The 22,412-nt window shown below is 53.0% G+C and overlaps 1 protein-coding gene across 1 annotated transcript; it reads left to right on the top strand.

The window, feature by feature from the left end:
* Positions 1 to 234: 234 nt before the first annotated feature.
* Positions 235 to 16,986, top strand: ANHX (anomalous homeobox). The gene is given in 11 exon segments (XM_059876296.1): positions 235 to 798; positions 1,987 to 2,256; positions 4,457 to 4,584; positions 7,295 to 7,418; positions 8,170 to 8,392; positions 8,782 to 8,902; positions 10,040 to 10,115; positions 10,117 to 10,333; positions 13,759 to 13,906; positions 16,018 to 16,102; positions 16,372 to 16,986. Coding segments are annotated over 10 exon segments (1,458 nt in total). The 5' UTR covers positions 235 to 798; positions 1,987 to 2,007; the 3' UTR covers positions 16,459 to 16,986.
* The last annotated feature ends 5,426 nt before the right edge of the window (positions 16,987 to 22,412 follow it).

Below are 22,412 nucleotides of genomic sequence, written 5' to 3'. Positions count from 1 at the left end.
GGAAAAACAAAGAAAATTCTACTTGAAGTCTTCCTGGTCTCATCTCTAGGGCGCCTTCCAGCTTGCTGTGCAAAATTCACAAGACTGTAACCTGTACCGGGCAGACGCCAGGGCAGGGACGGCGGCAGTTCAGTGATTTCCCCTGTGTGTGGACCAGGGACGTGGAGAACTCGGGGTCTGAGACCCCCACCGTGTGAAGGCAGAGGTGCACCCCTAGGATCACAGGAGGTGGGATCTACAGGGGCCTCCCCTACGATCCCGGCTCCTTGATCCCCCTCCCGCGCGACCCAGGCTGGGGTGCGGATCCCTCCGGGCACGAAGGGGAGGCGGGGAGTGTCTGCCCCATGGGCTGCAACCTCATTAGGGCTTTGGCTCCGTAGAGCTTCAGGGGTTGCTTGGGGTCAGCCCAGGGTCACAGCTTCCTCCTGCTGCAGGGGTTTGGGGGTCATGACACCCTCTCCTCCAACCCAGCCCTGCTGCTCTGGGGCCTTTAATGCCAGCCCCCCAAGATCTTGGCTTCCATGCAGCTCCCCGCCCCCCAATCCCATGGACCCTCGAGAACCTCTCGGCTTACTAAGAACTGCCAGAACCACTAGAACCCCCCACCCCCACCCCCCGGCACCCAGGCTGATCCCCGGCCCCCCCGGATTTAGGAAGAGAGGGTGAGGCCAGGGTCGTCGGGCCAGGTACTCAGTGATTGGCCAAGGCCTCGATACTTTGTAGCCACTGCACCTCGGAACCGCCTCCGGGTATTTGCGTGCTGAGCGTGGAAGCTGGGAACCGGGGCCTGGCTAGGGGGTGAGTTGGGGGCGTCTGGATGAAGGTGGGTGAAGGGGGCGTTCAGGAGGGAGTTTATGGGGTACGGTGACTGAGTTCGTGGTCCTGGGTGGGGGCCTGGGGAGGCCTCTTGGTCCCCACGGGGAGCAGGGCACCTGGAGAGGTGGGGCGGCTCAGGGCCACAGCCAGGCAGAGGGTGTCCAGGCAGGATGGTGCAGTAGAGCTGTCTATCCCCGCGGAGCCGGGTCCCCTCAGTGTTCCGGGTACCCCTCCCCAACCCATTTCTTTCCCCAACTCCAGGATCCTCTTCGTGTGAGTTTGGCCCTTAGCCTCCTCCCTGCCCTTCCTGGAGCCTGGTGGGGGGGTGGGATGGGCAGTGGGCCCCAGAGGAAACCTGGGTCCCTCGAAGGATGCGAGGTCTCCGATCTCCTGCCCGTCGTGCTGGGAAGAAAGGTAGGGCCCTGAGACAGGAGCCGGTGACAAGGCGCTGAGGTCTGGGAACAGCGACGAGGGCGCATCTTGCTTCCCTTTAGCGCGCGCGTATCTATAGGTGGTACAGGGCGGCGAGAGCTGGAAACAGGCCAGACCCTTTGCCAGGGAGCGTGGCAAGTCTGTTCAGATTCTTACATGTGTGGAAAGTGGTTTGGTAGCATCTGCTAAGTACACATCCTTTAATTTGGCTGCCAGCAGCCTGTTCCATAGCCCTCAGGTAGTTGGAACACAGGTCTGGACCTTATGTTTGAGAAAGTGCTCACTAGTGTGGGGCTGAGGAGGTGGTTACAGTTCCTCCTTCCACTGGGTCCTTTTCAGAAACCAGTGGAGACTAGGGGTCCTTCCTGCAGCGCTGCCAGACTAAATATTGCCATAAGGAAGCTCTCTCCGTTTGGTGTATATATACACAGTCAGATTGTAGTTTTAAAATGTGAGAAACAGAGAGGTGATGATGTGGGCAAGGGGCACAAAGGGAACAGAGGTTCCAGGAGTGAGGAGCGAGGAGGACTCTTGCAGCCACAACACACAGCCAGGATCTGGACTGTTGTGGGGACTCATGGGAAACTGCAGGTCCCTGATGCACCTGCCTTCTCTCGCTGTTGCCACATTACAAGTACCTGTGGCAGGAGAGGCCTGGCAGACTTGGCTGAATATAGATGTGTGGTCAGCTGATCGCCATGGGCAGGCCGTGGTCCTGACTTGTCGTCTTGTTTGCAGAGAGGCCCAACCCGCCTGGCAATGCAGAGCTTCCTGCAACTGCTGAGGGGAAACGAGGGCCCCAGCCTGCCCTTGTCGGAGCTGGTGACCCTCGCAGGCAGGCTGTGCCGGGACCTCCAGGATGACCCCACCCAGGTGCAGTCCTTGGTCACAGCCGTGCTGGACAGCCAGTTCCGCCTGTACCTCTTGGACAATGCGGATGTGGCCCTGGTGTGCGCCAGCGTGCTGGCCCAGCGAGAGCAGCACCAGGCCGCCTGCCGGCTGCTGGAGGTAGAGCTGGTCTGTGAGATGGGGGTTGGGGCATGGGGGTGTGAAGAGAGGGGAAGCGGCCACCACCATCCTAAACACGACACAAATGCCCAGAGTCAGCATTTGTCACCTTGTGGAGAGGTGCCATAAACCAAGCTGGGATGGTCCACTCTCTCTCTACTAAGTTTTAACTTGCCTGGTAACTGAAGATGAGACTGTCCAGTTTTGGAATCTTTGTGGTCCTGGCTTGGAAAGTTGGCATCCCAGTTAGTGAGACAAGCAAACAGACCCGTCTCTCAGTCTGCTGGCTGTGGGTCTGCATTCGGGAGCTCTGAAATCACAAGTATGTCTGTAAGTCCTCTGGTGGCACTTTGAACATCAAGTTATTTGGCATGAAAACCTGAGCTATGTCCACATGAAGCTAGTGATGTCTTTATCCACTTTATGTTACTGCGGTACATTTTACTACTCAAATATTGGTATATTTGGTTGCCACGACGGTGCTTGCCCAGATCATACCGGAGTGGTGCAAATTCTGTAGTGTATACCTGTGTTACTTCCTAAAATGTGTGAAGTTCTGAATTCCAAACTGTGTGTGGCTCGAAAGGTTTTAATAAGAGATTTGGGGGCCAGTGTTTCCTTTTTCACTCCATATGCATGTATGCATGTACATCTGTGCATAAGTCATGCTGAGTTTACTTTCAAGATACTCGGTTCTTTCAGTTCTTTCTATTTCTGCTCCCTCTCCCCCAAGCCCTGTGACATCCACCTGGCTCCCTTCTCCGCCGGCACCCCCATGTTCTCTCCTGCCCCCTCCATCTGTTCCTCACCTAGCAGCCAGGGGGAGTTTTAGAACTGCAGATGGGACCGTGGTGTGTGCTGAGGCAGTGGACCCAGAGCCTGCCATCAGTGCTGGCTTGCTGTCCAGTCTTTGGACCCCTCCTGACCCCCTTTGTCATGCTGGCTTTCTTGCTGTTTCTGGAGCTCCTGAGATCCTCTTCTTTTGAATTTTGCAGGTGTCATTTCCTCTGCCCAAGGCTGGAGCCCCATTCTGTGTGGCTGGAGCTTTCCTACGTGTCTGGTTTCTGCTTTAAATGTCACCCTGTACAGCTAGTGCCTCCTTTATTGTCAAGGATATAAAGGAGCCCTCATCCCCCTCTATGGCTCCTTCCTCAGCTCATAAGTAGAAATCTGTTTATCTTTCAACCTGTGTTTGTCTGCCTTCCCTCCTGCACTGCAGGCCCCAGGAGCAGGGGGCGCATCAGTTCTGCTCATTAAAGGATCCCCAACACCTGAAACATAAGAGAACTCAGATTTCCAGCGATGTCAGACGAAATGGATGAACACAGAGTTGTCATAGCTGCTGTGTAGGCAGTCAAGGATGAAATGTGATGCAAAACTCCCAGGAGAGGGACTGTAACTCACTCGGGATTGTCTAGAAATGCCTCTGAGAAAGTAATGTGTTCTGAGACCTGAGAGAAGCCATGGGGCCACCACCTCAGAAAAGGGCGTTTCCTGCCCAGGGCCACTCATGCAGGTGGGGAGGCCTAGGTGGTTTCCCTGCCCATAGGTTGTGCCCTGGGTCTACTGCTTTATCCTGGCAGGAGACTGCAGGCTTCGACCCAGCAAAATGGGTTTTTTATTGCTGTGGAAAGAAAGCTAAATGATTCTCAGCACCTCCCTCACCAAAATGGTCCTGAGAACACTGGGGTTCAAGCACAGGGGCTGTGTCTAGGCCAGGCCTGTCCTCAGCATCCTTGGCCCTCTCAAAAGTCTGGTCACATGACCACGTCCCACTGGGTCTGGGAGCCATCAGTGGTGTGACCAGGACCCCTTCATCCCCTTCAGCTCAGAATGTGCTCTCTGAGACCCAGGGACCCACCCAGCTGGTGGGAAAGGCCTCTCATACAAGATAGGGGTGACGCCTCAGGCCCCTCAAATCTGATCTTTCATACGGTCCTGGGCGCAGCTCTGCCTCCTGTGTGCTGTGGCCATAGCCCAGATGTGGCTTTCCCCTTGCCTGCCCCTCACCTGTAGGGGGTAGAGGAGAACTGTGCCCCCCAGGGGCTCCCTGCAAGCCTGGTAGGGACTGGAGCCCAGCCATGGAGCTCATGCCCTCACCATTGGGAGCCAGTGGGTGGCTGGTCTTAGGGCTCAGGCAAGTGGACAACAGGGCTCCAGGGCAGGGGAGGGTGCGGATCTCAGGAGGCTCTTTCCACAGGGGTGCCAGGTGCCAGGTGGCAGCCCCAAGCTGGTGCAGCTCTGGAATGACATCCACTACCGTCTGGCCATGAAGAAGCTCGGCGTGTCCACGCTGACACCGGTGCAGAAGTTCCGGTGCAGGAAGAGGTATGCGCTGGTCTTGGCACTTAACCCCGGGGCTCATGAGGGATTTGCTTTCCAGAACTATAGAAGGGCTGAGGTGAAGTAGAGGGAGGGAGGCGAGATGAAACAGTGATGTCAGTGCCCAACACTGAGCCACCTCTCCGCCTGCTCGGCTGTGGGAACACTGTCCCACCTCTGCCCACGGGACAGGACGGAGAGCCATTCCCAAGACCCAGGCCAGGAACCGCTGCCTGTCAGTGAGGACCTTGCAGGGAGGGAGTCAGCAGGTGGGCACCCGACCTCACTTTCCTCCTGTGGGAGGAGGGATGCCCCTCATGTCAGCTAGTCCCCATGGTTGGGCTCTGCCAGTGGCCTGGCTGGGATTTCAGCGCAGCTCCTCAGGGCTGCAGGACCTTTTAAAGACAGATAGAGATGAGGGGGCTATAAGCACCGTGTGGATGTGTGTAGTGCTTAGAACAGCGGTCCCAGTCTTTGGCACCAGCGGCGGGTTTTGTGGAAGACAATTTTTCCGTGGACCAGTGCGTGTGCAGGGGCAAGGGGGATGATTCAAGTATATTACAGTTATTGTGCACTTTACTTCTGTTATTATTACATCAGCTTTGCCTCAGATCATCAGACATTAGATCCCAGATCATCGGACAGGGGGACCCCTGGTTAGAAGACAGTCTGGCACATGATAGCTGCTGAACAGATGTTAATTAACAATCACCACTATGACCATAATCAGCACTAAGTAAACATTACGACGACCAGTTCTAACCATCACCATTATCACCATTCATGCATGAGGACACCGAGACACAGACAAATTAGTGACTCACCTGGTTACACACTAGAGAGACGCAAAGGCAGGATTCCAGCTTAGACGTTGAAGCTGCAGAGCCTTTGTTCCTTATTTGGGTGTGCTCCACCGTCCAGAAGGGGCTGCAGGTCTCGCTCTGAGCTCCCGAAAGCCCAAGTGACAGGAGTTGCTGAGCCAAGGGCCTAGTTGATGGAGGAAGAGATGGATGGATTCCTTTTGGGTCAAACAGAATTTTTCTCAGAGTGCCCACCAAATATGTCCTCAAAGCCAAGAAGTTTATCAGCCTTGAGGTTATCAAGGGTTGCAGTCAGTCCCCTCCCTATAGGTTTTTAGGGCCTGCCTGAGGGTGGTTCAGCAAAGTGACTTGGGGAGCGGTTTGCTGTTTGTGAAGAGGCCCCTGGGGCTCTCCTGGAGCTGCACTTGGATGTAGATGACGGACTGGAGACTGGGGAACAAAGCAGATCCCCTAATTCAGAGCAAGGAATGCCAGACAGGACAAGCTCAGTAGAGGGCTGTGGCTCGGTGGCCCTTTGTTACGGTGGGGGCTGCAGCACAGGGCGCAGAACCTGAATGAGGCCTGAGCACAGGACGGCACTCTGGGCATGAGGAGGGGTGATACACGTTACAAATGGTGGTCAGTGCAGGAGCAGAGACAGGAGGTGCTTGGAGGTTCTGGGAGAGGCCGTGGCTGGGGAATGGGTTGTGTCAGGATGGACTCAGGAGGATTTGCTGAGAGGTTGAATGTATTGGAGAAGGTAAGATAATAAACCCAGGCTCTTGGCCTGATTGGCCGGGACGTGGTGTTCTCTCCTCACTGGAACGGGCAGGACAGGCTGGGGGAAGATGTGAAAAGTGGGAAACTGAGCTTCACTGGATGTATGGGGTGTGTTCTTGACATTCATGGGGATTTTTAATAGGTATTTGGATATCAAATCTTGTAGAAAACCGGTGTTGTTCATTTATATGTCATTTAAAGAAAACTATTTATTTTTGCCTCTGCTGGGTCTTTGTTGCTGTGCGGCTTTTCTTTAGTTGCAGTGAGTCACTCAGTCATCCCCAACTCTTTGTGACCCCCATGGGCTACACAGTCCATGGAGTTTTCCAGGCCAGAATACTGCAGTGGGTAGCCGTTGCCTTCTTTGGGGGATCTTCCCAACCCAGGGATCTAACCCAGGCCTCCCGCATTGCAGGCGGATTCTTTACCAGCTGAGCCACGAGGGAAGCCTATGAATACTGGAGTGGGTAGCCTATCCCTCCTCCTGGGGAACTTCCTGACTCAGGAATCGAACCAGGGTCTCCTGCATTGCAGGTGGATTCCTTACCAACTGAACCATCAGGGAATCCTTGTCGTGAGTGGGGGCTACTCTCTGGTTGTGTTCTGCAGGCTTCTCATTGTGGCTTCTCGTTGCAGAGCATGGGCTTTAGGGTGCTTGGGGCTCAGTAGTTGTGGCTCCCAGGCTCTGGAGCACAGGCTCAGTAGTTGTGGTGCATGAGCTAGGTTCCTCTGTGGCACGTGCGTTCTTCCCAGACCAGGGATCAAATCCGTCTCCTGAATTGGCAGGTAGATTCTTTACCACTGAGCCACCAGGGAGCCCCTTGTCATTTTTTCTGTGGCAAAAAATTCCGTTATACAGTCAGTAAAGCGGATAGCATAACCCACCTCAATATCTTCATCATCCAGCTTCAGCAGTCAGGACCACTGGTCAGTGAGGGGTGCTGGGAACCCTGATGAGAGTGTGGAGTGTGGGCCCAGGCACCACCAGGCCCCTCCCTGCTCAGGGCTTGGATCCAGGGCCTGCAGCACACGGTGGGGAGGAGGGTGGCCGCTGAAAGGAGAAGAGTCCAGGGGGCACAACAGGTGCATCCAGAGGAGCAGGGGTCTGTTACCACCTCCTCAGTGTCCTCCTCTAGGAATCCACCACCTGCCTCCCTCTGCCCTAATGGCCTCAAGAGCCGGAACTTCCCCAGAGAAGTTCGCCAGAAGCTGGAGGACTTTGCCTCGGGCGTGAGCACCAACCCCAGCAAGGCTGAGCGGGTAAGAGCAGATATGAGCATGGCCAGGCACCCTCCCCTTCGCCAACACTCCCTGTCCTTAGGGGAGGCCCACCCTTGGTCGGTTCACCCCCACTGTTAGGTGGGGGACTAACGCCCTTGGGGGCTTGCCACCCTTAGGTGACATCACCACCTTAGGGGGTAGATCCACACCCTCCCTAGTGGCCTATCTGCCAGGGCGATGGTGGGCTCTGACCACCCTGAACTCCCTTGGGGATGGCGCCCTTTGGTTGGCAGCCCTTGCATGTCTACCCTGCACAGGTTGGGGAGTGAGTTTCATCACAAGCATCTTAATACCCTGTCAGCCCGTGTGACTTCAGGAGACACTCACTGAGCACTCGCTGAGGCCGGGGATCCAGCAGGAGGGGTGGAGGGGGGTGCCCTCCAGGAGCAGGTGGAGGGGGCAATAGTCTTCCCCCTCAGACCCTGCTGCTCAGAAAGCTGGCTTGCTCTCTCCTCCCCACGTCCAGTCAGCTGGGCTCCCCCAGAGCAGGGCGCTGTGGCCAGTGGTGCCAGTTCACATATGAGAGGTGCCTGGTCGCAGGGTTGGTCATGGCCAGTATGCTCTGGCCTGGGAGGGTGAAGGGTCAGTGGTTGGGTGGCACCTCGGGAGGATCTGGTTTGCCAGCTGCGCGGAGCCCTCCTGGCTGTGAGTGACTGGGTGGTGGCTTGCCCCCTTGGTGCTCTGGCCTCTCGGCTTGGGAGTGGGCTAGTGGTGGGTTGTTTTGGGGCAGGAGGGCCTGGCCTCTGAGACGCACCTGACCACGGAGCAAGTCTACAACTGGTTTGCCAATTACCGGCGGCGCCAGAGGGCCCTGATGCAGCGTGCAGCGCCGGCGCCAACCCCAGACTCAGCAGAAGACCTCACGTCAGGGGAGGCGAGTCGGCACCTACCCCCGCAGCCAACAGACCACCCCCAGCTTGGCTCTGGGCTTGTGGACAGGCCTCAGTGGTCAAGTGAGTGGCCCCTCTGACAAAACCTGTATCTAGGACCAGCCAGGCCTCCTCCTCCAGTCCGAGTCTGCACGTTCAGCACCTCACCCTGTGGGAAGTGAGCTCACTGACGCTAAGGGTCAGGTTGGGCTCAGGGTGGCCCAGGTGGGCTGCAGCAGCATTTTGCATTGAGCGATTACTGTGAGGTCAGGCCCAGGAGTCGGGGAGTTGAGCCAAACACCAGAATTGGGGTGGCCTGGGTTCATAATTGTGGGTTTCAGTTCAGACCAAAGACAGATCAAGGGTCAAACAAAGAGCAGCAGGCAGCCAGCGTGACTGCTCTCAATCTGCTGGGAAGGAGGCTGGGACTCCAAGCATCACCCAGCCTCCCTTCCCCTCTGATCGGCTTTTAGCAGGACCTGAGAAAAGTGGGCCTCTACAGACCCTGGAGACCACCCAAGGGCCGTGGGAGCCGGTGGCTCTGACCCCAGACTTCTCTGGAGACGAGACTATGCCCAAGTCACTGGCTCCCAGGTACTGCCACGCACATAGGCCAGAGGACTGTCTCCCTGTTCAGTTTCCCACTCTCGGTGGGAGACCAGGAATGGAGTGGGCATAGGAACACCAGCCAGACCCTGGGACCAGGTCTGCGATGGCTGAGGGCAGAGATAGCTGTGATCCCAGGTAGGAGGGGGAGCCACTGGCAAGGAACCCACGTCATGTACAGCACACTTGCTTCCTGGAGCCTGACTCACAGCCTGACTTCATGTAAATTTTGGAGAATGGGGAAACAGACTTAGAAGAACATGCAGAACTATCTCCTAAAGGCAAATGGCCTTCCTCGTGGTTTGTTTATCTCCAGCATTTGGTGTGGTTGGTATATCTCTAAGTTAGTAACCACTAAGTTAGTAAGTCCCTCCCACAGCCCAGTGTCTCATCTTACCTTGCCGCTCCTGTGACGCTGCACAGACTGCTGTGAGAAGAGTGCTGGCCAGCAGGGGGACTGAGTCTGAGCGAGGGGTCATGTTCGTGCTGTATAAGCCATCAAGCTGTGCCCGCTTTTCCCTGTTACCCTTGTGTTATTAGCATCTCTCATGACATTACCTGAGCTGACACCTCACATTCAGGCCAGCACTACCCAGCCATGTGGCCTTAGGCAAGTTCCCATGACCTCTTGGTGTCTCACTTTTTTCATCTGTGAAATGGGGACAGTGATAAGCTCTGCCATGCAGGTCATCACACAGATTATAGAGGTGGGGAGTTGTTAACAAAAGCCCAAGAGCGCCATCTGAGATACAGTGAGCGTTTGTGGAATATTGATTCTTTGAATTATTAACTTCTGCGTGATAGTCCTTTAGGATCCACCTTCATATAGTCCCTCAACTGTTAGGCTGTTCCTAATCATTTTCAGCTTTCACTATTGCAGAACAATGCTTCATTGAAAGCACTTGTAAATAAACTGCTAATGTATCTTAGGTTTCTAGCAGTAATATTTTTTACTCTTGCAGCCCCAGGGAGGATGGTGAAGGCAGCATGACTGGGAATGTGGTGGGCCCCACAGCCATCTGAGCCCAGATTCCCAGGCTGAGCTGGAATATCCTCCCAGGCCCCCCTTCCCTGGTCTGAGGGAGCCTCTGCCCACCAAGGGGTGGTGTTCCCTGTGTCCCCCAGGTCTCTGCAGGGTGGTGAGATATACCAGGAGGGACCTAACCATGATCCTGCCACTCTGCCCCCTGTCTGCTCTGGCCCCTGGTCTCTGTCCTCTGGCTGCTGCCAACGATATGCTGGATCCCTCTCTGGCTGCCCCTGAGTCGTGGCTGATGTCTCTCGCACTGGCATCCTCCAAGGAAGTTTCCTTCCAGACTGGGCAGCTGATCCACAGTCATGGGCTGGACCTCACCATGCGCCCTACAGACGCTGCTCTGGCTGTGTCCTTCACCGCCCTCAGGGAGCCCAGCCCCACAGGTGGGTCCGCTCTAGACAGACCACATGTTTCTACATCAGATGCTTTGATGGCTTGTGTCTCATTTGAAGGGGCAGGATTTTGAGGGGTGAGGACTTTCTGCCTGAATCCCATGTATTTTATTAGACCCACAAACCAGTGCAGTTGGAACAGTCTCTTCCCACGAACAGCTGGATGTTTTTTTCATTTATTTTTGTTTTCAAAATAAAATGTGCACATGACTGAAAAATAAGATAGTGAGGAAAGAGTTGGAATGGAATGGAATGGCTGCCAGCCCTGCCTCCAGTCCCCGTGACTAGCTTGTCCACATCTGCTAGCACAGAGGAGGGCTGAGCTGCTCGGACTTCTACCCTCTTGTCCTGGTTTCTTTCTTAGTTGTAATTGTAGCTATACATACCCTTAATGAAAATGTATTCAGGTATGTATCTTGTGCACCAAACATGACAGCATCTTGTGACCTCCATAAGGAGGATATTGGCACTGAATTCAGCCTGTCACCTAAATTTCTTAGTCTTCTGTGGTTATGCATGCATGCTAAGTCACTTCAGTCATGTCTGACTCTTTGTGACCCTATGGACTGTAGCCCGCCGGCTCCCCCGTCCTTGAAATTTCCCAGGCAGTACTGGAGTGGGTTGCCGTGCCCCTCCAGGGGATCTTCTTGACCCAGGGATCAAACACATCTCTGTGTCTACCTGCATCGGCAGTCTTTACCACTAGCGCCACTTGCGAAGCCCTCCTCTGTGGTTTTATATATATATATATATATATATGTCTTATAATTTCTCGTTGCCTTTCTTTTTTCTTACATTGTCTGCTTTTATCACGTCCTTAGCTTCTCCCAATATTTCAAACATCACCTCTGAAGACTTGTTGCTGGGAGCCTCCTTCTCCCTGTCCCCATCCAAGTGCAGTCTGCCTAGGCCTGGGATGGAGCCATCATCCTGAGAGCGCCTGGGTTTGCTTCAGTGTTGAATCTCAGTTCCCTGACCAGGGATCAAACCCTCCTCCCTTGCGTTGGAAGGTGAAATCTTAACCATTGGACCGCCAGGGAAATTCCACTTCAGTGTTTCCTTAATTGCAAGTCTTGTTCTTTCTTTCTTGACTCTTGTTATGTTAGAGAATGTCTTTAACTTTAGAAGAAAGGGTGACCACAGGTAAATTTTCTGATTCCTTGCATCTTTTGAAATTGTCTTTAATCTTCCCTCATGCTTGATTAATGATTTGTCAGGGACAGAATTCTGAGTTCAAAACACTTTTTTCCCTTAGAAATTTGAAAGCAACATATCAGTACAGCATCCAGCGCTGTCATTTTAAGTCAGATGCATTCTGATCTTTACATGTTTTACATATTTTTCCTTTCTTGGAGCTTTTTATTTTTTAAGTCTTGGTGTTCTGAAATTTCACAGGGATGGTTCTAGGTGTGAGTCTTTTAAAATCACTTTGTTGTTAAGCCTTTCAATTTAGAGAGAGAGCAAGGTCTTCTTTAAGCTCCAGGCATTTTCTGTAATATTCTTTGATAGTTTCCTGATAATTTCCTCCTTCCAGTTCTCTCTTTACAGCACAAATGTTATTTGGATGTTGGAAATCCTGGGCCAATCTCCCAAAATGCTTACCTTTAAAAAAGTTGCTTTTTATTGTATATGCTTTTGTCTTAAAATTTATCTTCTGATCTAATTAAAAAAGCATTTATTTACTTGTTTTTGCTGCACTGGGTCTTGGTTGCAGTGAGCAGGGGCTACTCTCTGGTGGCAGTGCACAGGCTTCTCACTGCAGTGGCTTCTCTCGTTGCAGAGCACGGGCCATAGGCGCACGTGGGGTTCAGTAGTTGTGACTCATGGGTTTAGTTGGCATGTGGAAAATTCCCGGACCAGGAATCAAACCCATATCTCCTGCACTGGCAGGCGATTCTTAACCACCAGATCACCGGGGAAGTCCTATCTTCTGATATTATGACCGTTACGTATTTTAAGAGAACTCCAAGCTCTCTTTTCTTAATTCTGCTTTTCCTTTCTTCATAGATTGTGTTACTTTTTATAGATACAATATCTATACTTCTCTGAGTATCCTGCTTACAAGCTTCAGTAAATATGCTTTGTTGCCTGAAGGAGGAAATGTTAGGATCGTGGATTCAGGTCCTTTCTTGGAAACAGGAAGAGGTGGGGCCTGAAAGTGGAAAAGCCTGGAGACTTATTTCTCTGAGGTGGTTTTTCCTTCTGAACAGATTGGTCTTTCATTTCTGAGACCTTTTCCTGTCCATATGTACTAACAAGGCTGGAGTCAGGACAGGCAGTGGCCAGCCTCATACTGGGAAGAGGGAAGCTGGTTTTCACACCACGTCAAGCATTATGTGAGGGTTGATGTTCTGTGGGAATTGGTGAGCTCCCTGCTGACCACCTGAGCACCTCATTTTCCTTCCCTCTCTGCAAACTCCTCAGGGTCCTTGACCCCTGCTTACACCCTGGCTTCCCTTCAGACACCCCAGCCACCACCCTGGCATCGGACGTGTGCCCTGCATCTGCCGAACATGGACACCTCCCACCTGATAATTGCCCTGCCCATGACACTCCCTTTGTTCTAGGCTTGGGGCTCTTTATTTTCCTTATTCTTAGAGGAAGAAGCTGTAACCCGTTGATCTATTCTGTGTGAATTGAATTGTTCAAATTTGCACTTAACCATATTTCATGGACCTCAGAGTATCTTTGAAGTTCTGTGGGAAGAAGATACGACAGAGATGGAGGCAGTCACACAGCAAACGGTTCGGCAGGTCTGAGCAGCTGAGAGAGGAGATGGTTGCTCTGGCAGACAGGAGGGAAGACCGTTGTTTGGGGTCTGAGATCAGGACGCTTGCTAGTTTTATTGCCCAGATGGACTTAGGGCACAAATGAATCTTCGTGCTTAGCTTACTTTGCTCCTAAATGTCAACCCGGAACAGATCGAGTCCGTGTGGTTTTCCTTTTTAGAGTGAAAGGCACCCTGAGAGAGTTTCAACAACATTTAAGTAAAGAGAAAGGGTGGGGCAAGGGAGTGACACCTTGCACTGACATGAAAGTCAAGGTGAAACCCAAGTAAAAGGGGAGGGAAGTGGCGGGTGGCTGGGCTCAGCTTGTGGTGAAGCAGGGAGGCACCGAGGAGTCTGTCCTCACACGGCAATGGTGAATGTGGGCAGATTTGGATACTGAGTCTTTGTTGGGCTGGTGTGAGGTCTAGAATGACAAAAACTTGAAGCCAGTGAAATATGACATTGTTTTGGTCTCTGGAAGCCTGAAAAAGCCACTGAGATGGATAGAAGTGGCTTCTCTTTCCTCAACGCAGAGCTGAGGCCGGGGGCTGGCAGACTGGACGCTGCCTCTCCATGGACCTCTGTGTTGGGCACGTGGACTGTGCTCCTGTCTCCCAGCTCTGGGTTGTGGGGTTTCCTCCCCTGCAGGATTTGCTGACCCTCCCAGCATCAAACCCCAGGGCACATACCTGGAGGAGGATCCGGGTTCCTGTGGTAGCCAAGCAGAACAGCAGGCAGGCAACCTCCGGGTAACCCAGCCCCCGGCACAGGCTCCCGATTTCATCCTCAACCAGAGGTAGGTGCAGAGCCATCGGGCTCAGGTGACACTTCCTACGGGCCACGCATGGGGTGATGCCTGGACGGGAGACTCACCATCTGCCACGGGGTAGATGAGGTCTTTTCCTTATGGATTTCTGGAAACCTCAACAGTTCCCCCATCCTACATGATCATAGTTTTTCCCACAGACAAAAGAACACTTGCAAGCATGGGAGCAGATACAGGCATGTGGATGGTGCTTCCCCAGAGGTCTCCCTGGGCTCTAGCAGCCTCTTTCAGGCATTTTCTTTTCCCCAAAGATTGTTTTCAGTTTCTGGACAGCATCAAGAGCCTGCTTTTATATTCCAAATTATAATTTTAAAGGAGCTTGGGAGGGCTGTGAATAGGGGATGTGCTGCAGACTGTGGCATGGGGCGTGACAGTGGTTCAGATTTCACAGGAGAGTATTGGGCCTCTGGTGAAGGGGGAACCTATGATAGAGGGTCACAGGACAGGGTCCCCAGGGTTTGGGGTCTCCCAAATCTAGGAGCTGAAGATCAGGTGCCCAGTGAGGGCAGAATTACTGGGGGACATGCGAGAGGAGGGGAGCAGCCTCCTGAGGAAACAGGCTCTGCTTGTGGTAACAGCCAGATGATGTGGGTTTATGAGCAGAAGCCCTATGGAGAGGAGCAGCCACAGGGCCCCCTCGGGGCTGCTTGGACTCTCCACTGGTTTTCTCACCCTTGGACTCCGATGCTCCAGCTCATCTTTGTTCTGATCTGATACCCTTGATTCTTTATTTAAAAACAGCTTCGCTGGGTGTAAAGTAAACCAACAGGTTTAGATGGTACAAATGACAGTTTTCTGAGTGTGACTTATGTATTCATCACAAACCATAACTATGCTTTAGGTCATGGGCGACAGAGCTGTTTCCATCTGCCTCCACCCCTCACTCCCATCTCCCCAGGACCAAGGATCTGCTTTCTTTAGCTGAATTTTCTAAGAATTTCATATGAGTGAAATCATACAGCATCTGCCCTTTTTTTATTATATGGCTTCCTTCACTCAGCCTAACTGCTTGAGACCTGTCCTTACTGCTGTGTGTATCAACACCCACCTCTTGTGTGTATCAACACCCTTTCTCCTGTGTGTATCAACACCCTTCCTCCTGTGTGTATCAACACCCTTTCTCCTGTGTGTATCAACACCCCTCCTCCTGTGTGTATCAACACCCTTTCTCCTGTGTGTATCAACACTCCTCCTCCTGTGTGTATCAACACCCTTCCTCCTGTGTGTATCAACACCCTTCCTCCTGTGTGTATCAACACCCTTCCTCCTGTGTGTATCAACACCCTTTCTCCTGTGTGTATCAACACCCCTCCTCCTGTGTGTATCAACACCCTTCCTCCTGTGTGTATCAACACCCTTTCTCCTGTGTGTATCAGCACCCCTCCTCCTGTGTGTAGCAACACCCCTCCTCTTGTGTGTAGCAACACCCCTCCTCCTGTGTGTAGCAACCCCCTTTCTCCTGTGTGTATCAGCACCCCTTCCTCTTTCTTGCTGAGTCCTAGTCTTGGTGTGGATTGACATATGTGCTGGAGGCATTTGGGAGCTCCTGGTTTGAGTTTGGTGTGTGCCTGGCTGCACACATGGTGGCCTGCACGTTTGCCTTCGTGTCTCTGGGGTGTATACACCTAGCAGTGGGGTGACTAGGTCACAGGGTAGATGTGGTTTGACTTCAAGGACCTGCATGACTGTTGTCCTGAGTGGCTGCACCTATCTCCTGCCCTGCTCCCGCTGCTGCTCTCCTTGACTTGGTTCTAAGCACCTTCTGGCTTCTTCATGCCTCAGGCTGTCCCTTTGTGGCCTTCTCTCCCTTTACGTCTCTGCTCACCACCCCCTCTTCTGTGAGCTTGCCCTGGTGTGCTTGCTCCCTGACTACCTGAGCCACCTGCTTGAGGTGTTCTGAGGCCCCTCTAGCATCCTGCACACCTGAGCGCCTTGCAGGAGGAGGCTGTTCCCAGAGAGCCTGTCACCTGGAAGGGCTTCAGACAGGTAGAAAGCTCTCCGAGTATGGGGCTCACAGGGGACAGTGTGACCCTCAAACAGGGCCTGGCAGAGGGCCTGTCCTGACACCGTCCCTTTTCCAGCTCCTCAGACCTGACTCCGGCCCCACCAGGCTTCCCTGGCCCCATGTCTGCCGTGGAGCTGAGCCAGCCCCCTCCCTCCAGCCAGGTGAGACCCTCCTACAAGTACTGTGGGCTTCCTTCCTGACTCCTGGCTCCCCAGCTTGGGTCTTCAGGGTGACTAAAATGGGCAGAGCTGAACGTGAGCCAGGGATGTTTGGAGGCTGGACTTCAATGGAAGGGGAGCTGGGAGGCGAGTGTTCTGGGGCAGGGTTTCCTACCGAGTCCAGAGGGTGAGTCCCAGGGTCGGGAGTGCCAAGTGGGAGGGCAGAGCGGCAAAGGGCGTCTCCGCGTGTGACACTTGCGTTGGCTTCCCAGGTGCAGTGGTCTGACGGGCAGACCTCCAGCGACGCCTTCTGGGGAGCCAGGATGCTCCTGGAGCTTTCAGCGGGTAGCCTGGGCTGAGCCGCCTCTTGGGAGCCTGGCCAGTGCTCCAGGGGAGCAGCTGTGGACATCCAGCAACTCAAGTAACAGAGCTTTATCCCTTCTGAAGAAGGAGGTCCCCAGAGTTTCCTGGGGATTCTGCTGAGCCCCCCATGCCCTGTTTGAATAGTTTGGTTGTCAACTTTCTGTATTGGAAGAAGCATCTGAGAAACATTCCTGAAGTCAGAAGTCAAAGGTGGGTCTGTTCTATGCAGGCAGCAGCAGATTGCAGTCAGGTTCCAGGGTGGGTTCTGGGCAGTGAAGGCCTTTCTCAGAGAGGGGATGTTGCCCTTCGGGCCTCCCACCTGTCCTGTGACAAGGCCAGACTTCTCCCAGTAGATGTTGTGAGTGAAGTGTAGGCAACTTCTGGCATTTCTGAGTCTGGGGTTTGCACAGAGGCACGTGCACTGGGGGAGAGCCTGCTAGGCTGGGGGGGTGCCTTGCCCAGGGTTGTGATTCAATGTGTTTGCCCAGCAAATGTTCTGTTCAATTAAAAGTTTAATGTTCTGACTCCCTGTCCTTCATTCACTTAACTGTCCTGGACACCTGCCCCTCTTAGGCCAGGCCCACATTTCACAGTGTGAGGGCACTAATTCATGCATCAGGACCCTGGTGATGGACATTCAGATCCTTTCCAATGGCTCTGTTTTATTAGCAGTGTCACATGGGCATCTCTGCCCTCTGCCTCTCACCTGGTGTTATGCCCCGGGAATGAGAAATTGGCCCAGAGATGGAAGCAGTGGGCAGGGAAGCACAGGCCCCAGGGCTAGGCTGGTTGCAGCTCCTGGTCCTCCCGTGACACGCTTGAATGGGAACTTTGACAACTAGGACTGTCACCTCCAGGAGCAGCCCCTTGACCCACCCTTGCCTTCCCATCGTGTTGGTTGACAGAGGTAATATAGTGGGTAATTAGAGTCAGGTTTGTACCCTTGGGGACTCACAGGATAGTGGGGGAGGCAGAGGAATAAATGGGGCACTTTCAGGTAGTTGCTGAAGGTGGGGTGAAGCGGGGAGCAGCTGAGAACTAAGGACACTTAAAGAGACCCTATGAGCTTCCCTGGAGGGAATGTCTCAGCTGAGACTGCCTGTGCTCAGCCCCCACAGCCCTAGGGCCCCCACGCTCACTGCTCCCCCCGTAGCCCCATCCCATCCCATTGTCATCCCTAGAACCACAGGGCTGAGTGTCAGGAGTGACAGATGTGCAGCTCAGATGGCCACTCACCTTCTAGGTCCCTAAAACTAGGGCCTTGCAGTTTTAAAACATTTATTTGGGAACAGTCGAAAACTTAAGAAAATGTTGAAAATGGAAGATGTATCTTATTTTCTTTGAACCATTTGAGAATAAGTTACTGACCAGATGCCCATCATCCCCCTAATGCTTCTGTGTGTTCCCTTCAGATAAGGCATTCTGCATGACCACAGCTCCTCCATTGAAATCCGGAAGTCAGTCCTAATTGCTAGACCTGGAGGAAGTCCAGTTAGTTGTCCCAATATTGGCCTGAATGAAAGAATCCACATCCACTCCACAACATGTGCTACATTTACTCAGAAAATCTCTCAATGCCCTCCCGCCTGGGACGGTCCCTGGTTTCTCCTGGACTTCCGGGACCTTGACTTGGGGATTACAAACCAGTTTCTGTGCAGAATGTCCCCCAAAGTGACCATGTAATTTGGGGTATGCATTTGGAAGGGATATCCCAGAAGTGATGATTGGTCCTTACTGCAGCCTCTGGGCCTCATGTGAATCTTGCTCACCCTGTTACTGCTGGTGTTCATCTCCATCACTTGGTTAGGGTGTTCCCAGCCAAGCTTCTCCACTATAAAGTTACTCCTTTTCTCTTTGTGTAAGTATTTTAGGGGACGGTGCTTTGAAGCTATGCAAATATCTGTTTCTCATCAAAGTTTGTATTAACTAATTCATTGGTCTCCCTAATCTGCTTACCTAATTCTCAGAATTCATGAGCACTTTACTTTCATTTCCCAGTTCTAGGATCTCAAACATCACCAACTTGCCCCCACATGCCCATACAGTGTTCACCCCATCACCAAGAGTCACTCTTCAACTTTATGGTTTACCCTTCACCCCATGGTGGTTGGTGTAAATAACTGAGTCCACGCACATCATTAACTCGCTCTTACCCACACAGGCTGTCCCCACATGAAGCACACTCTTTAGACTCACTCACCCTCATTCATCCAAATTCTGCACAGAAGGGCAGCACAGTTAGTGAACCTACTTTAGGGTGAGGGGTCAGGGCTTATAATACCCTGGGCTGCCAAGGGATGTGCCACCCCTCAACTTTCCCAGGAAACACACAGAGCTTTGGGCCTGTCCAGATCTCTCCTATGGTCAGCAGAGCCTGGGTGCCCGGCAAGGAGTTATCTGTGTGGCAGCTGGTCAGATTAGAGGCAGGACCGTGGTGAACAGGTTGCATGAGGACCTCCACGGCGTTTTCCTCCTTCCCACCTTTGCAGACACTGGGCTCTATCCTGAAAGTCCTAGAGCCCTGACTTGGCAGCTGCATCATGTCTGTTTTGGAGAAAATGGACTAAAGTGTCTGGAGCTGACCCTTGACAGACAGGACCTCCTGCAGAGGGCCACCTATGTGGGGTCAGAACTGTGGGTGAAGGCAGGAGGCTCCTCCCCCTACCCTCCTCCACTCAGCACCTGGGGGGACGGGGCTCTGCCCTCAGAGTCCTGCCAATCAGGCTGCCTGCTCAACCACTTCTCTCCCTGCTTCCTGGCTTGATCCAGGCCCCTCTGAGAAGAGGAGTGTTGGCCCCACAGTCTGTCCTGCCAGCCTGTCTGTAAAAGGCCATGGACGCCAGTGAAAGGCCGTGCCCAGGTGGAGTGTTCTCTCTCTCTGTTCCCCTACTGAGATCAAGACACCATGGCTGTTCCAAACTGCTGATGGCAGGTGGAGAGGACTGGAGGGAGGTGAAGAGTGGAGCTGGCTACTCCTGGACATTCAGAGCTCCAGGAGTGCGGGAATTGGGTGCAGGGTGCAGTGTCAAGCTCCAGGGTGCCACCCCTGTTCCTCTTTGTCCTCATCCTCCCATGGCGCCTGGAAGCAGAGAGCTGTTTCCAGAGCTTCCAGCCAGTCAGGGCCAGAGGGCCCACGCAGCAGTGGGTCTGCCTCTCCTACCACCCACCCTGGTCTGGAGAGAAAGGAACAGAGCAGAGGGTGCTGGTGTCCATCCCTTAGGGCTGCTGTAACAAAGTACTGCAAGGAATTACTTCCCTGGTGGTGCAGTGGGTAGGACTCCGAGCTCTCACTGCCTAGGATGCAAGTTCAGTCCCTGGGTGGGGAACTAAGATCCCACAAGCCATGTGATGCAGCCAAAACAAACAAAACCCCCAAAGTTCCACAATTTGGGTGACTTAGAACAACAGGAATTTTTGATCTCATGGTCCTGGAGGCTGGATGTCAATCTAGGTGTGGGCAAGGCCTGAGAGCACCAGGGGAGGATCTGATTCAGGGCTCTCAGCTTCTTGGAGTTCTTGTCTTAGGACAGCATAGCTCCAGCCCTCACAAGGCATTTTCCCTGTGTGTATGTGTGTCCAAATTCATACACATTCATGTCCTTTTTACACCAATACCCCTAGGGTTAGGACCAACTTGAATGATTTCATCTTGACTCATTTCCACATAATGTCATAGTCATAGGTACTGGGGGTTAGGACTTCAACACATGAATTTCTGGGGTTCATCATTCAACCTGTAACAGTGTTCTTGTCTCTGCCAGCGACCTCCCTCTCTCTGCTGGCCCCAGATGCCATGGCCCTTCCTGGAGCAACCCCATCAGGCTTACTGGGGACTCCAGGCAGAAGACCCCACCCCTCCTGGCTGCAGGACTTAGGTCTGGGGCTGGAATCCTCTGCCCAGTGAGGGCTGGGAGGAGACTGTTCTGGGGTTGGAGGTGTTGAAGTATTAAAGGTGCTGAGCCAGAGGGCACCTCTCCAGGGTCTTCAGGGTCCCCCATGACCTGGACAGAAAGCACTTGCAGCTCTAGCCCCCCAAGGGGAAAGGAGGGGAAAGCCCCTCCTTCTGTCTGAGACAGGCGGCCCCCCTATGTACAGCCTGTGGAGCCCTGGGGTGTGGTGGGAGCGTCAGCAGAGCTGTATCCATGTTGGTGGGGCCAGAGGGCCCAGACTGTGTCCTTCATATCCAGAGAGTGGAGGGTGTGGATGGAAGTGAGGTGCAGACACCATCAACTCTAACCCAGTGTAAAAACACTAGCATGGAGCCACCCCTGGGGAGTCCCAGGTCAGTGTGTGCATAGGCGGGGCTTCAAGTGAATCTGGGCCCCTCGGGGTTAGACCACTGGGAAGCCTGTCCTGTGTGGCCAGTGATGGTGTTCATTGGACTCACATGTTTGGACCTTGAAAAGTGAAAGTGAAGTCTCTCAGTCACGTCTGACTCTTTGCGACTCCATGGACTGTAGCCTAAGAGGTTCCTCCATCCATGGAATTTTCTAGGCACGAGTACTGGAGTGGGTTGTCATTTCCTTCTCCAGAGGATCTTCCCTACCCAGGGATTGAACCCGGGTCTCTGGCATTGCAAGCAGATACTTTTACTGTCTGAGCCACGAGGGAAGCTTGCTTGGACCTTGGTGGTGCCCAAGTGAGAAGTCACCCAAAGCTTCGTGGCTGTGGTTGTGGTGAGCCACGCCCCCCATACATGGGCCCCAGGGCACCTCTGTGTCATCACCTGAGCAGGATGCCACCCTCCGACAGCCGTGCTGTCCCAACCCAAGCTCAGGGACACAGGCGGGAGGGCAGATTGCGGGTGCGGCTCCTGTGGGACATGTGGTATCGGATGTGGGCACGGGACCTTCATCCTTGGGTTTTGCCCCAGGCTTCTCTTTACCTTCTCACTAGAATTTCAGCAGGACCACAGGCGACCCTTGAGTCAGGGGATTGGGCAACCACCCTCTGTGGTCGTAAGGGAGTAATGACTTATGGTCGCCCTCCTGCTCCTGGTTTCGCCTTGGCAGATCCAACCAACTTGCATTGTGTATCAGTATCAGGTCAGTCGCTCAGTCGTGTCTGACTCTTTGCTACCCCATGAACTGCAGCACGCCAGGCTTCCCTGTCCATCACCAACTCTCGGAGTCCACCCAAACCTATGTCCACTGAGTCGGTGATGTCATCCAACCATCTCATCCTCTGTCATCCCCTTCTCCTCCTGCCCTCAGTCTTTCCCAGCATTGTGTAGTTCTGCACTATTTCCTATTGGAAAAAATCCACATGTGAGTAGATCCGAGCAGTTCCAACCTATGTTTTGAAGGGTCAACAGTATTTTACAAAAGCATCCCTGGTTAAGGTGTTCTTCCTCAGGGCGCAGAGTGGTGCTTCTTACAGAAGCCGTCACAGGGGTCCTCCTACAGAGCTGTGCGTGCACACAGGGACAGGCCAGTCCCACAGCCACCTGAGGGCCAGTGCCCCTGTGTTCTTGCTCGAAAGAGTATTCTTATGTTGATGCTGTTGGAAAAAAGTTGACACACTGAAAAGTGTGTGTTAAAACTCACGATATTATTTAAGTTTAAATGTGGGTTTTACACCAAAATGAGAATATATTAAATTTTTTTCCGGTTTTAATGGAAGTAAACTCATTAACAACTTGTCCTTTTTGTTGTGAAAGTCACAGTTTAATAGGCAGTATATTTGTAATACTACATAAAGTGAGTTTCTTCTGTAAACATGGACATCCTACACTAAATGAAATATGTAAGCATACCAAGCTTTGTTATTGCAATCAGAATTTGTTCAAGGTCACTTAACACTCAGCTATTAACTGTGAACCCACGTGGTCCGGGGTCTTTTCCAGTGGAAGATGTCTAAGCACCATCCCAAGCTTTTCTGTACTAATTGATCTGTTTGTGATGTGTGCTTGGTCGCTTCACTCCTGTGGTCTGTTTACATTGTCCTTTTT

Source organism: Bos taurus, chromosome 17 (assembly GCF_002263795.3).
Source record: "Bos taurus isolate L1 Dominette 01449 registration number 42190680 breed Hereford chromosome 17, ARS-UCD2.0, whole genome shotgun sequence".
NCBI lineage: Eukaryota > Metazoa > Chordata > Mammalia > Artiodactyla > Bovidae > Bos > Bos taurus.
The sequence above is the reverse complement of the archived record's forward strand: the minus strand, read 5'-3'. Positions and strand labels throughout refer to the sequence as shown.